The 14,190-nt window shown below is 43.8% G+C and overlaps 1 protein-coding gene across 1 annotated transcript in view; it reads left to right on the forward strand.

The window, feature by feature from the left end:
* LOC311266736 (receptor-type tyrosine-protein phosphatase N2-like) overlaps positions 1–14,190 on the forward strand; it is a 205,473-nt gene that overhangs the window by 130,892 nt on the left and 60,391 nt on the right. The window contains exon 13 of the mRNA XM_084369258.1: positions 11,511–11,723. Coding sequence (XP_084225384.1) covers positions 11,511–11,723 — 213 coding nt within the window. The remainder of the gene's footprint in view (positions 1–11,510; positions 11,724–14,190) is intronic.

Consider the following 14,190-nt stretch of genomic DNA (forward strand, 5'->3'; position numbering starts at 1 on the left):
ATCACACAAGACCGTTTGCCGGGTATCCAGGCGATGGCCAATGATGGCCTCTGATGTCGTTTCCATCTGACAGAGCTGACGGCGGAGTTGATGTGCGTGTCGCGCTGAAGCCGTCAGACAAAGAGGCCGACGCGTCTGTTTTTAAGGTTTTGAGATGAGTGATGTTTCCCGAGCTCATTATGAGGAGACTGTTGGTCTCAAAAATCCCCCTGTTCGTCCAAAGTTAATGACAGCAGAGACTTTGTCACCCTGGGTGTCCTCTTCGAGTGATAGCAGAGGATGAAGTGGAGTGATGAGAGCTTTATGGTCACTATCAATCTCAACCTATTACACAACCACGCTGATTAACAGGGTAGTTGATCAGTAGAGCGTGGAAACTTACGTTGATGATGACAACAAAAAGTTATCTAAATGTTACTTATGATCAACTTAAAGGTTTTACAAGAGGCCTTTTAATTAAACAATTAAATGTAATGAGATTCAACAAATGTGAAACTCTCAATTAAGATTTAATTATAGTTTATATTTTTAACTTAATAGTTTATATTTTTAACTTAATATATTTAACAACTATTAAATAATCACCAACTATTTTGAGCTTCTTAATATCTTCTGGTTTCTTTACTCCTCTATAACAGTATAATGAGTATTTTTGGGTTGTGGACAAAGCAAGACATTTCAAGACGTCATCTTGGGTTTTGGGAAACAAGGATCGACATTTTTAACCTTTTTCTGACATTTTATAGACCAAGCAGCTCATCTTTTAATCTAGAAAATAATTAAAATAGTTCTTAGTTGCAGCCCTAAAGGCAAACAGAATGACCATTTAGGACCTAAGGCAGTGATGTTTGGAGAGGTGAAGATAAAATAGCTTTTTCAGCAGGACTATAAAACCAAACCTTGACAGTGTTAGTGTGTTGCTCTGACAAGTTTTTTTGTGCGATGGCCCGCAGCACCATTTAAAACCCATGTTGGTCTGCAGGTAGCAGTTTTGGATGAATTTTGATGTTTTCTCAAAAGACGGACAACATTTTTCCAAGCAGAATAAATGTGTTTTATGTGCTATGGTGCACATGTTTCATTGATTGGTATCAGGTCGATGATTTGACAACTTGTCTGATGTTAGTTTGATATACTAACATCTACTAACATCACGACTATTGGATGTAAAACAAATACCAAGCTGTCTCCCTGCAAACAGACTGTGAGGTCATTTAGCTTCACTTATGATGGATAGCGATCTGTCGAGATGTACGCACATGATGCCGTCAGAGATTCTTCATGAGCACATGTACATGTTGTATCCTGGTTGTATCCTTCAGGTCTCTTTACAGATGTTACACATTGATGTCAGAATGAATGAAACCCCAGAACATGGTCCTTCATCCATTTCTTTAACTGCTTGAACAGTTTATCTAGTACCTCTAGCTTTTTCACCCTTTAAAACTTTTGGCTTACTACTTCTATATTTTGATTATGTTGACCCGTTGCTTTGAGATATCAACTTCAACTACAATTTGTAAGAAAGTCTCATTTTAAACGTGCTGTGGGATTGAAGGTCGGGTTGGCCTCCATCCCAGAGCATCAGTGTTTGACAAATTGGACTTTTAAGCATGGCTTTTAAAAGTTATACAGTGAAAACATACAGTATGCAGACGATTAGCTTCTGTTTAGTGATAACTTTTTCAGCCATTGTCCCGTTAATCGTTATCTAGACTCCTCTGCATGCTTGCAAGCTATGTAGTGTTCAGGTGTGACACAGTGACTGACTCAGTAAGCGGTTTTATATATATAAACAAATTTGTTGTGCTTCCCTTCACCCTCTGGCGAGTGCAGAAGTACCCCTAGTTGGGAATCACTGGCGTCAAGGGCATTGCTCTGAATTAAAAACTGGTGGGAACATGAGGGCTCAGGTGATGTTTTAAGAAGTCTTCAACATATGTGATTTACGCAATGTAATGGGGGGGATCGGTTGAGGTCAGAGAGGATAATTACAGCAGGATATATCTTGTGTAATGGTGCATCAATAGTGCAGAGCCTAGGAGTTGAAATTACAAAACTACCAGCACAAAATGCAGAAGAACGTTGAGTTCACAAGGGTTTTGTGATCAGGTTCAACCAATCATGACTGATTCTTAGCAAAAGGCCACAGGTTAGGCCATTTTATAAAGCGACGGGAAATGAAAATGACACCGTGACTGGTATAACGTATAGAAGAGTCGCCTGAAGTTCGGTACATTGACATTAATGGATTCAGAGATGCACCGGAGTCGAGGCGTTTCCACCGAGGCAGTGACAGAAACCAGTGAATAAGGCGGTTAAACCTGCTGCTTGTAAGCTGCTGTTACAACTGTGATGCAGACAGAGACACAAAGAGCGAGAGCAGGTAGAGGTGGCGACGGTCTGTGTATGTGTTTCGGGGGGCGTAGCTGTAGAGAATAGAAGCCTAACGGGAAGCGATTTTCTTGCTGCTAAAAGGGAAAAAGGAAATGAAATATCGGCGCCCAAAGCTCCCTTAACTCTCTCTGACTCGCCCAGTTCGGTTAGCTTGCGTTCAGAGCTGTGAGAGTCGGGAAGGTGGGGGTCGAGAGAAGTATTAAGTGTGGATAAGGTGGAGGGGGGGGGGCTGCAAACTGAAAAGCACTGGTCACCCCCCTCCCAAATCTCCTCCAACCACCAACCACCACCCCCCACACACACATACAGAGCAGAGCAGGGTCCTCACTGCCTGCCACCTCCAGCTGTCGCCAACGGGGACAAAAGGAGGTGTGGGGGTGTCTGTGAAGGAGTTGGAGGGAGTGGGGGGGGGTGTTGAATAGAAAGATAAACTGAAGAGCCCCCCCCACCCCACCCCATACACACAGACACATGCACACACACACAAACACACACACACACACTAACCAGGAAGGGCCTTGTCATCTGCATTAGGCAGCATCTCCTCTCTTTGCCCCCTCACTTTCTTTTCTAAGCCGAACAGCACACAGTGGTTGGATGGCACACACACACACACACACACACAGACACACACACACACACACACACGCACGTACTACATCTTCGACTCATTCTTACAAAAATGTATATCCAAGCATGAAAGTCAAAGGTTTTAACACCTTTGTCTCGTAGCTTTGCTCAAATTAACACAAAAATGAATGCACATGCACACACACATGCACACACACACACACACACACAAGTACACACATACACACACACACACGCGCACACACCTTCCTGTCTTAATTCCCTCCTCCCATGTTTGCTGCAGCTGTTGGCCCTCCATTGGTCGCAGCGTCTCCTTCTCCACTCTCCACAGCTAATAACCCATTAGCCCTATTTGTTGATTAGACCTGAGCGTAGCCATGGTGTGTGTTTGTGTGTGTGTTTGTGTGTTTGTGTGTGTGTGCATGTGTGTGTGTGTGTAAGGGTGGGTCAAGTAAGAGCACAAACTGTTACTGTCAACCGCACCTTCTGTTTGCTGAGAAGATTACGACAGATACCTCGGCGAAGCTATAGATCCGTCCATGTTTGTTAACGTTTCACAAAAAGGGAAATTGGAATCATTTTTGCTTCTAGCATTGATTTAAGGGAGGAAATTTGCTCCCTGGAAACTGAAGGACTCTTGTAAATTGACGGTGTTTTTTGTTTTTTGGCTTAATTTGGACTCCTTTCTGTTTTGCTTGGAATCAGCAGGGTTACACTCAATATTTCAGGAAGTCTAAACCCTCTGAAAACTGTGCGATTGTCGTCCAATTAGACTGAAGTAAGACTGAATTAATTTTATTTGGTGCGATTGTTGTTCGACACAGGTGCCGGTAGACTTTAACTTGTGTTGTGTTCGGGAGCTGGTTGTTAGTTTATGTTACAGGACTCCGATTTTAACGTTAGCGACTGTTGCTATCTGTTAGCGGAGCAGAGAGAGGCACTCGAGAAACGTGCATAAAGTCACATCCATGGACTGTCGTGGAAAATAGATAGAAATCCAAAGTCCAGCAGCGATATTAAACAACTGAAAGCAACAAAATGTAACTTCCTGGAGAAGGTCATTGATTGTTGGGTCAGTTGGGGGTCTGACGTCCCAAAACGTCAGTATTTGACGACCTGGGGATGAAACTACACAATCAAGAGTTTGCTCACTATCGAGGAAGAATGTTTCAATTTGGAAACACTTGTTTTTGAAGAGGATCCTTTAAATCAGGTTGTTGTGACCTTTGGTGACCTAGTTACGAAACTAAACGGATATTTGTGTTCCCTCCGATGGACAAAATATGCAGTTTCTAAATCAACTCAAACATTTATTTTTTTGTCATTTCTGTCCTGCGGTCTCTTCTTACTCGTGGGCCGACGTGCTGTTTTTGTGATAAGCTAAAAATCCAGGCGAATCAGTGGGGGCTGCATTTGTAATCATCCTGAGTGGAATCCATCACGTGAAGACAGAGCTCTCTGACAGCTCTTAGAGAATATGCAGTAGTGGTATTTTATTCATATATTCACATATAATACAATGAAGTATAATGTAGTAAAACAAGCGACTGAAGAGGCTCGGGCAGGAGAAAAATGCTTATACTACACTCTTGTGTGCATTTTCTGAGTAGATGATTGAGCTTTTTTAATGTTGATTATCCCATGATGACTGGATGTTTCCCTGATTGGACATTAAAATCTGTTAGTAGCTGTTGATCGTGTCATTTCACATCTGAATGAGTCAACAAGGATTTTTTTTGGGGAGCACTTTCAGCATAATGTAACAAGTCACGACGTATCAGCTTGAGTTTTTACTATAACGATGCAAAACATCATCTTAACACGTCGCGTTCGCTAATAAAGTCTTAAAATCTTATTAAGGAAGTTGGCGAAGGAAAACACTGAGATGCCAGTGGAGATGATTCTGCTGCTGTTAAGATAAATGTTTGGTCGCAGGAGTTTCCCTGAATCGAGCTGCAGTTTTCTTGGCAGCGGACGGCTGAGCTGCCTCCAGATATTTCCACTTGTCTCCAGAAAACAAGTGAACGTCGCCACACCGACCGAATGAATTTAAATTTGTTTCCAAGTGAAAATAAGATTTAAGGGGCTTAAGCGTGACTGTCAATGAGTTGTAAAGAGGAACGCTCTCATTTCTCTCCTCTCCTTCCTCCTCCTCCTCCTCCTCCTCCTCTTCCCGCTTCTTCTTCTCCTCCTCATTCTTTTTCCCGTTTCCTCATTTCTCCCCCTCCTCCTCTTCCCTTTGCCTCACCCGCCCTCCGTCCCCACCCCACCCTCTTTCCTCTCTCCTTGCTCCGCACCTCCTCTTCCTCTCCTCTTCCTCCTCCTGTCGGCAACATGTGGAGCCGTCGCCATGGCAACGAGGGGAGGTGACATGTGCTGTAGACAGGCAGGGAAAACGGAGGGAGGGATGGGAGGAATATAAGGAGGAGCCCCACAGCGCACTTTGTAGTCTCTCTCTCTCTCTCTCCCTCTCTCTCTCGCTCTCTGGGATAAAACATAGAAAAAAAAAGAAATAGCATCTCATTCCTCTCTGTGGAAGTGGTGGAAGCTGCCGGTCCTCCGACTCCTCTCCTTACTCCTCTCCTCTCCTCTCCTCTATACTCTCGTCTCCGAAATTGCGTCAGAGAACAGAAAAATCTGTTGGTGCATTTTTCCTTTCTTTTTTTTTTGCAACGGATGAGAGCGAATGGCGGAAAAAAAAAAAGAAGGAGGAGGAGGAGGAGGTGGAGAGGAAGCCGGGAACTTTCTTTTTTTATTTTTTTTTCAAAGGAGAGAAAGGGGATGATGGGAGGTGATGAAACTCCCTCTCTTTCCCACTCACTCTCTCCTCCTCCTCCTCCTCCTCCTCCTCCTCTTCCTCTGCCGCCGCTGGTGTGGTGCTGTCTCTGAGTCGGTGGTGTCGGTGCAGCCGGACTGGAAATGGGAAATAGACGCGGGAGGAGAAGGAGGTGTCTGTTGCATTACCTCACCATGGATTTTTGGTAGGATATAATTGTTGTTCTGCATGTTAATGTGATCTGCTGTTGCTGCCGATTTTTATTCCTAAAAAAAACCTTTTACGAAATGTGAACGATGATGAGTCCGTCCTGCTGTTGCTCTCCTCTTCAGTCCTCTGTTGGATTGGGGAGTTGCGTTCTGCATATTTCACACTCTGTCCCTTATTTTATTTGCATTTTTTCAAATTGTGCACATCGTAACTTGCTGCCGCCGTTATTCAGTTGGAGGGATTCTCGGTCACAGAAATGCTTCAGCACATTTTTAGGAAATTGATTAGTCTCAGCCACAAGTAAGATTTCTGAGGTGAACATGCGATGGGAGTATCCGTGGAGTTTAGACACTGATTGACGGCGCGCCCTGGTTGAGGGGGCTTCATGCAGCTGCATCTCACCGTCACACCGTAACAACATTTAATTTAATGGGATTTGCTGCTGTTTTAATGCTTCACACTGCTGGAGTGCAAACTTTAAACATTGCTGTGCATTTTTTTTTTTTTTAAATGTTGCAAGTGATTTTTCAAGTTGGAGGAGTCTCCTCATTTGTATGCAATGTGTGATATCACTGAGAAATTGATTCGCACTGTTTGTCTGGCAAAGATATGAAGGGAAGGGGGAAAGATTTAAAGCGATACTCTGCGTCCATGTTGACGAGGTGAATTCTGGTATTTCATTTTCACAAATTGTGCGTGGACTCTTTGGGTTCAGTGCGAGTGTGAGAGCATGTACAGTGTTTGAGCGTGCGTGGGTGTGTGCAAAATCACATGCAAGTGTGCACCTGCAGGTGTGAGTGGATGAATTTTAAAATCACTTTGCAGATCGGCCTGCACGACTACGATCGATAAGATCTACCTACCTACATGTGCAGCTTGTGTGCGCGCGTTTTATGCGCACGCATGTGTGTCGGCGGTGCGCTGAAAGCTTTTGGCTAAAAAAAACCCCCGGCTGAACTTTTTTCAAAGGCCCGGGATGAATCGGAGGTGAGGGACGGATCTTTGTTTCCTACAGCAGTCGTCGTGGGGGAAAACAATAGCCGGCCGCCGCTCTCCCTCTGACCTTTTTTCACCCATCCTGAATAAGCCGGAGCCGTGCAAATCCATCTGCCTTTTGTCTATGGGAGCCTGGCTAATCCACACCCCCCCTTCACACACACACACACACACACACACACATGCACACGCACACACCAACCAGGAGACCTAACCCCTCCACCACCAAACCCCTCATCTCAAATCCTGATAACCAAAAGCCTCACACACATTTACTCACCACACTTTCTGAAACTGCTTTGATTATGATTTCTTAATTGATTTCGACAGCAGATTATCACGAGAAGCTGAATTTGAACGCTTCCTGCACGTCACACTAGGCGTCGATGGAGAGGGGAGACGGTTTTCATGCAAAACTGAATCAAAAATTCACCAGAAGAGAAATTAAAAAAAACCTCCAAATTTTTCCTTTCCCTCTCTTTTTGGCCATTTTTTTTATCCTCTTCCCCTCCTGTTCCAAGACGCCTGCCTGTCTGTAGGGAGTGTGTCTGATATTTGCTGAAAAGGGCTGAACCCAGCAGCGTATACAGCCAGCCAGTCAGTCAGCCAGCCAGCCAGCCAGCCAGCATCCTTGACGGGGCTATGTTAATGCCTTTCAGAAATACTCAGCGAGGAGGAGCTGCACACTGTATGTCAAATCACGTTTGCTTATGTGAAATGAAAAATTTGCAAGTACAATCGCCTTTTTTTTTTTCATTTTTTGCCGGGGCAGATGGACAATAGAGGTGGAGGCATGAAAGGAACTCCCTTCTCCCCTTCTGCCTTTGGGGAGACAATATTTTTCCCTTTCATTTTCTGCCGCTCGCCGAAGCAGACTTGATCGAAACGTTTGATTTTCCTCCAGAAACAAACAGGATTTTCTGTCTTTTTCCCCTCCTGCCTTGTATGATTTAAAAAAAACCTGACATATGAGCCAGGAGTGGTCCAGATTAAAGCCTGGACTGACATTTCTTTCTGGCTGTGATCCTTTTTAACTATCGAATTAACACCAGAGTCACACTGGTTATTGTCACATTATTCCTTTATCTTCTCTACAATCGCACCGGCGACGCAAATGTTGAATTTCCCTTATTTTCTGCTGCCGTTCACTCGTCTCTACATCGAGCCCTCAACATGTAATATGATTGAAAGTGTAAAGCCACAGGAGGGAGAGTCGAGAAAGGCCTCCGAGCTGCAGAGCGGAGCATGCGACCCTCTTATTATCGGAAACGAGAGTGTAGGTGACACACTTATGACGAGAATACAAACATGTCCGTGCAGATGTAGGCGTTGGACACTTTTCTAGACGGCGTTTCGTGCTGCGTTTGCCGGAAAAGGTTACACGGCCCCTCTGCACAGCAACGACTGCGTGCTCACGTGTGAACGTTCCACCTCCCATCCTGAGCAAACATTTGATTTTCAATCATTGCAAATTTCTGCCACATCTGCCTCTGCAGCGCGGCCAGAGCGGCTGCTCGTTTTTCATAGCCGCGAACTAAAAAGTCGTACGCCCTCCCCCCTCCAAGTCTCACACACACACACACACACACACACTCAGACACACACTCCTCCACCCCTTTTTTACTGTTACTAACAACTGCAACCAAACTTGATTAAGCAGGTGGGGTCAGGCTACATTTGTTTGAATCAATAGACAGACATGCTAGGCAGCCATGATGAAGCGACCCGGTGAGGAGGGCGGGGGGAGGTGGAATCAGTGTGTGTGGGTGTGTGTGAGGAGGCGGTGGCGGCGGCGGCGGGTGGGTGGGTGTGTGTGTGTGTGCGGGGGGGGTGTGCTTTGGAAACGCCGGCATCTGTCCCGTGAAAGATGACTGAGCTGTTACAGTTAGAGCCTTGAATTATGGGCCATTACTAGCCGAGCAAGATGCAATCCCTCTCCATGAAACTTAATTTGACAAAACAATGAGATGACTCGGGGACTAAAATGACAAATGAAGTTATTTGATCCGTGGTGGAAAAAAAAAAAAAAAGAAAAGAAAAGAAGAAAAAAAAACACATTTTGCGAAAGATGATTGCAGGGGAAGCATGTGGAATCAGCAGTAATGCATTATTAATGGCCTCGCCAAGCCCCACCAACGCGTACAGGCTACCGCTCAGCTACTTCTTGTTTATAACGCTTCCTCAACGGCTGATTTTTCTTCCTCCTTTCTGCTGCGATCTTTCACATTAAGGTCGCGTTAATAGAAGAAGCATTAAAAATACAAGGTCCAATCAATCGTAGCTGCTTTTCACAGACGTCTCGTGCAATATTAACATCCGCAGCCATACGAACCTCAACGTAAACAGAATCCACGTTTGTTACTGATTCATGATCAGCCTCAGTAGTGGTTTGCTGTTCCTAGTAGGCAGATCTTCTCTATGTGCTGTACTTTCTCACATTTTTTCACTCCATTTTATTATATTTTTTCTTTTTTCTCTGAGCGTTGAGTTCTTTAGTGCAGCGCCCCCAGTCAGAGACGCCCACTGTTTCCTTTCAAGGCCGTCACATTACTATGCAACCAGCTTTTACAGTACGGCTTAGAGCTCCCCAAGCAAATTGGACACCCCACAAAGCATCGGACAACTGTTGTCCCCCATTGTGGGTCTTTTCTGCAGGCACTCTTTATCAGGTGCTGAATGCAGAAGCAGCAATGAATGAAATCATAGGGGGTGGGGTGGCAAAGAGTGGAGGGGAGGGGGGGGCATCATCGAGTGGCGATGGTGGCGGCGGTGGGCGGGGGTCACTCCCTGAAACCTCACAAGAATTCCTGAACAATCCGTGTGCAGGCGAGAGCGCTCCTTTTCCCACCTCCCAGGGTTTCAGGGTTTCTCTGCGCTGACAGGCAGGCAGGAGGGATTCGACAAGGCTGCCCCCTTTTCTCCCGACCGCTTTCAAAGCCTCCTTTCCATTAACTCACCACGCCGCACCTCGCCTAATCTCTGTGACCTCTACCACCGAGGGACAGGGTTTTATTTATTTTTTTTCTTTCACCCCCCCCCCCTCCTCCGTCCTCCTTTTTTTTTTACCCCTCGAGACAAGCCCGCTGCCTCTCTGTGAGCTGAGATCACCTTCTTCCTCGAGAAAATGAGACTAAACAAGCTGAATATGTAGCACAGAATTACTGAGGGCAAGCTGATGGTGAGCTACAGCGAGCTTTTTAAAATTTCTGTGCCAGTAAAAGGAGGGAAGTTTATCTTCAACTGTGCTGCAGAGATGTGAAAAACACTTATTTTTTCGCGATTGATTTCTTTTGATAATTCCCTGTCAGGAGGAATCGGAGGCCTCGTCATCGGCAGCGCAATTTGTAGCTGCTTCTCTTCAGCCTCGGCTCTTTGTTGTCAAGATCATTACGCCGTGTGTAATAATGGGGAATTATGTCGCCTATTGTGAACTCGTAGTCGTCAGGTAAAAAAAAAAAAAATGCAACAGGCCCCATTATCTTGAGCTCGCTTAGCGTCTGAAAATGAACAGCAAGCAGCGGTGGGAGCTGCAGCTCGTAGCGTTCAATAAGACTTACTTCCACTCGCTCAAATTATTGCCGCGGTGGTTTTTTTTTTTTAACACACTCAAGGAGCAGTTCAAACAGAGACTTTTGCGCTGTACAGTATGTGTCCATTGTGTTATCTCAAGCAGCAGACTGTGTGAAAAGAAATCTTTCATCTCCAGTTGTTTGCTGAAGGATCTGGTTCTCACGTGCCGGATTAAAGTGCTGCCGGGGTCGAAATCGGCGAGGCGCTTTCTTTTTTTCCTCGAGACGGCAGGAACGTCTGTCGCCTCCGTTCACAGAGGTAGAATATTTCCTCCAGTGCAGGGAAACGGTGTGTCGGCTGTCGAGGCACATGCAGGATGCTTTGCTAAACAGGAGTTTTATGCATTCTGTGCACTCCTGGGCACAGATGGTGGAACAAACGCTTGTGATTATACTTTTCATCGAGCACAGTGATATGCATATTTATGTCTTTCCAAAAAAAAAAAAAAAGGAAAGAAAGGGACCCATGTGATGTACGCTTTCATCTGCACTGATGTACAATCAAACAGTTTTTTTGGGTTGAAATCATTGGAAGCAAAAAAAAATAATCAATGCTTTTTAAAAAGGGGGTTCAAATAGATTACAAATGATTTCAGTGCGATTTGTTTTGTCGACCATTTGGCGGAAGCTTTTAATCCGGAGGTATCAAACCGTGTGCCAGGATGCGCTGCCGGTTCGGTCCAATCAAACACCAGACGATGTTGCGGATTAGATCCTCTTGTCTGATTGATCAGTGAAAACCACCTCTTGATCACTTTTTGGTGCATAGTCTTACACCCCTTATTCCAAAGCTAACCATCACGAGCTCGGACATTTTTAGCTTAGTGGATGAATCAAAACTCTTATGTTCCCTGTGAGAGCACCACGCTCTACCTACTGAGCTGCACAGGAAACCACTCGCCTCACATAGAAAAAATAATAATAGAAACATATCATTAACCCTTTATTATCTGCTCTTCTGCGGCCCACAGGGAAGCCAAATCAACCAGATCCCCACCAAGTACAGCCAGGCCGAGTCGACCAAGTTCCTCATCCTCACCGTGGTCTCCATCCTGTGCATCGTCGGCGTGCTGCTGGCCTCCACCGTGGTCTACTGCCTCCGCCACCGCTCCCACCACAAGCTCAAGGAGAAGCTCACCAATCTGGGAACAGATACTACCAGCGATGCTACCGCCACCTATCAGGTAGGAGGTGCTGCTGCGCCATTACGTCATCATGATTTTAATGTGAAATTGACGTCGGGATGTGTCCAGTAATCATGAATCATATTGCAATAGTTGCAATATAATTTATTTTACCATATTGTGGAGCCCTAAAACCAATAGTTGTTTTTTTACAGAAGTTAAAAGTGCTTTGGTTTCCTCTCTTTTAATAATTAGATACCATAGAAATACATTTAGCCGTTTGATGAGGTTGGTGTTACGCCCGTTCACACGCAACTACCATTTCACATATAGCAGCAACGTTTGTCCAGAAGCTAATCAATAAATCGGTGCTGACCAATCAGGAACCAGTGCCTTGCTTTGATCACTGGGGCAGATATTCAGCATTCATCTGTGTTTTTTGTGTCCGACTGACAAAATGAACTAACTTAAAGACGCTCTACCTCAGCTGTGATGCAGCGTCTCCATCTGTGTGTCGTCACCACTCAGTCCCGCCCACAACACTCTCTGATTGGCTACACGTCATGAGTGAAAGCCTATCAGCACTGACTCGTCTCAATCAGCGAAACAACTGGAAAGTTTTCAAATAAATGAAGTGGAAGTATAAAGACGATGTTGGCCTCCTTGATTACTAATAAACAGCAGGTAGAAGAAGTATCGTATCTCTACTGTAACAAAAGATCGTTTGCAGCCCATTTTTAGAGGTAAAACAATTTATATGAATACACAAGAGAGGAAAAGAAGGCAAAGACTAATAATTAAACATAATTTGTTCTAGCAGAACATGTTTTCCTGACACACCATCCTGTTTGTCATGTAGCAGATTTTCCTCGCGACCTCTGATCATAAAAATAAAATCATTCCAACATTATTAAACACATTGAGTCTAAGATTTAACAGCTTTATATGAATGTTTTTAGATAAAGTGGTCTCGCTTTTTACCTGAAGCGTAGCATTTCTCATGCTGGTGGTGAAACTTTTTATTTTGGACCGGGCTCTGGAGACAAACCGTGCACACTGAGCTCCACGCAGTCGACCTCAGCTGCAGTTTTTTTTCTTTCTGTTATCTTGTGAGCAGATTGATGCTGCGTGCTGACTGCTGACTCTACTGACTCCCCCTGCTATAATTTGTTGTTTGACACATGAAGCAATATCACCAATCCAACAGGTTTTTCCACCTCGAGTCATTTCCATTCCCCCCTTCTGCTCGCTGTAATTATCCTTTGGCCAGAATAGCGGGGTGTGAAATTTAATTTACAGAATCCAATATTAAGTGGCTTTTTGAGCAAAGAATTAGATTGAGATTTTCTCTCTCTCTCTCCCTGACCTTTTCCCCACCATGTTTTTAAATGAGAGTGGTCCTGTGAGCATTGATTTTATAATGAGCCCAGCCCGTCCCCTAAGTGCTTACATTTTATGCTCTTCTCCGGAGGATTTTTTTAACTCTTGAAATAGACTGTGCTGCTGCTGCTGCTGCTGCTGTTAGAGGTTTACCTCATCACCTGGGACCTGTAAAGAGTCATAATGTACATTTCTGCATAAAGACTTATTGTGGGGGAAGAAGATAGGAAATAATATATGAGCATCACTTCATAGGATTTACAGGTTTTTTCCAGTTGCACTGGTGAAAAAACTCTTCACAGAGTCAGTGAAACAGAAGTCTGAGTGGATCAAACCATTACATCTTTTATCGTTCAGACTTCTGCTTCTTCGTACTGCAACATTTCATACATTTCTGCTGTAAATATATTGAAATACATACAATCTTAGCAGGATATTGTCTCGTGACCTCTGATATAAAAGTATTGTTTCATGATAATCAACTAGACCTGTTCTGATTGTGTGTAATCTGTGTATTCTTGAACCTTTTTATGTGATTTATGCTATGCTATATTTATTCACATGTTATATTTATACTATATAAAAGTTCAAAAACATAAGCAAAACAGCAAGATGTCTCATTTTCATGCTTTTTTACAGGACATATATTGAAAAGTCTGAAGTCTTGGCAGAATATTTACAATACATTTACATTTATTTCACCTGAAGCCTCCCCAGGTGTTTAGAGAGGGAGAATTAAAAACCCTCACAGGAGGCTACATGTAGTTTGATTTATTAATCAGTACATGTCGTTGATGGGTTTATGCAGGCCTGGATTTCCAAGAATTATCATTTTTAATTTCAACTTTTTACTTTTTACAAGTAAATTACTAAATTAAAAGAGATCGAAACATCTCAACATATATTTTACTAGTTTCTAGTATTTAAGACACCTTAATTTAAGACACAATCACCTAGAAAGTAACATTTCAGTGAGACACATCAGATTTCTACTAGTCCATTTGGCAAAAAACATCCAGTTTTTATTATTTTACCACATTTTTTAAGCGTTGAAGAAAATTTGCTGCATTTCTGATTCATTCTTGTTACATTTACTTTAATACAGTCGATCGAAGTTGTTAATCTCATTTAATGAAATACTAATATG

The sequence above is a fragment of the Pagrus pagrus genome (assembly GCF_965226575.1).
Source record: "Pagrus pagrus genome assembly, chromosome: 12".
NCBI classification, from domain to species: Eukaryota; Metazoa; Chordata; class Actinopteri; order Spariformes; family Sparidae; genus Pagrus; species Pagrus pagrus.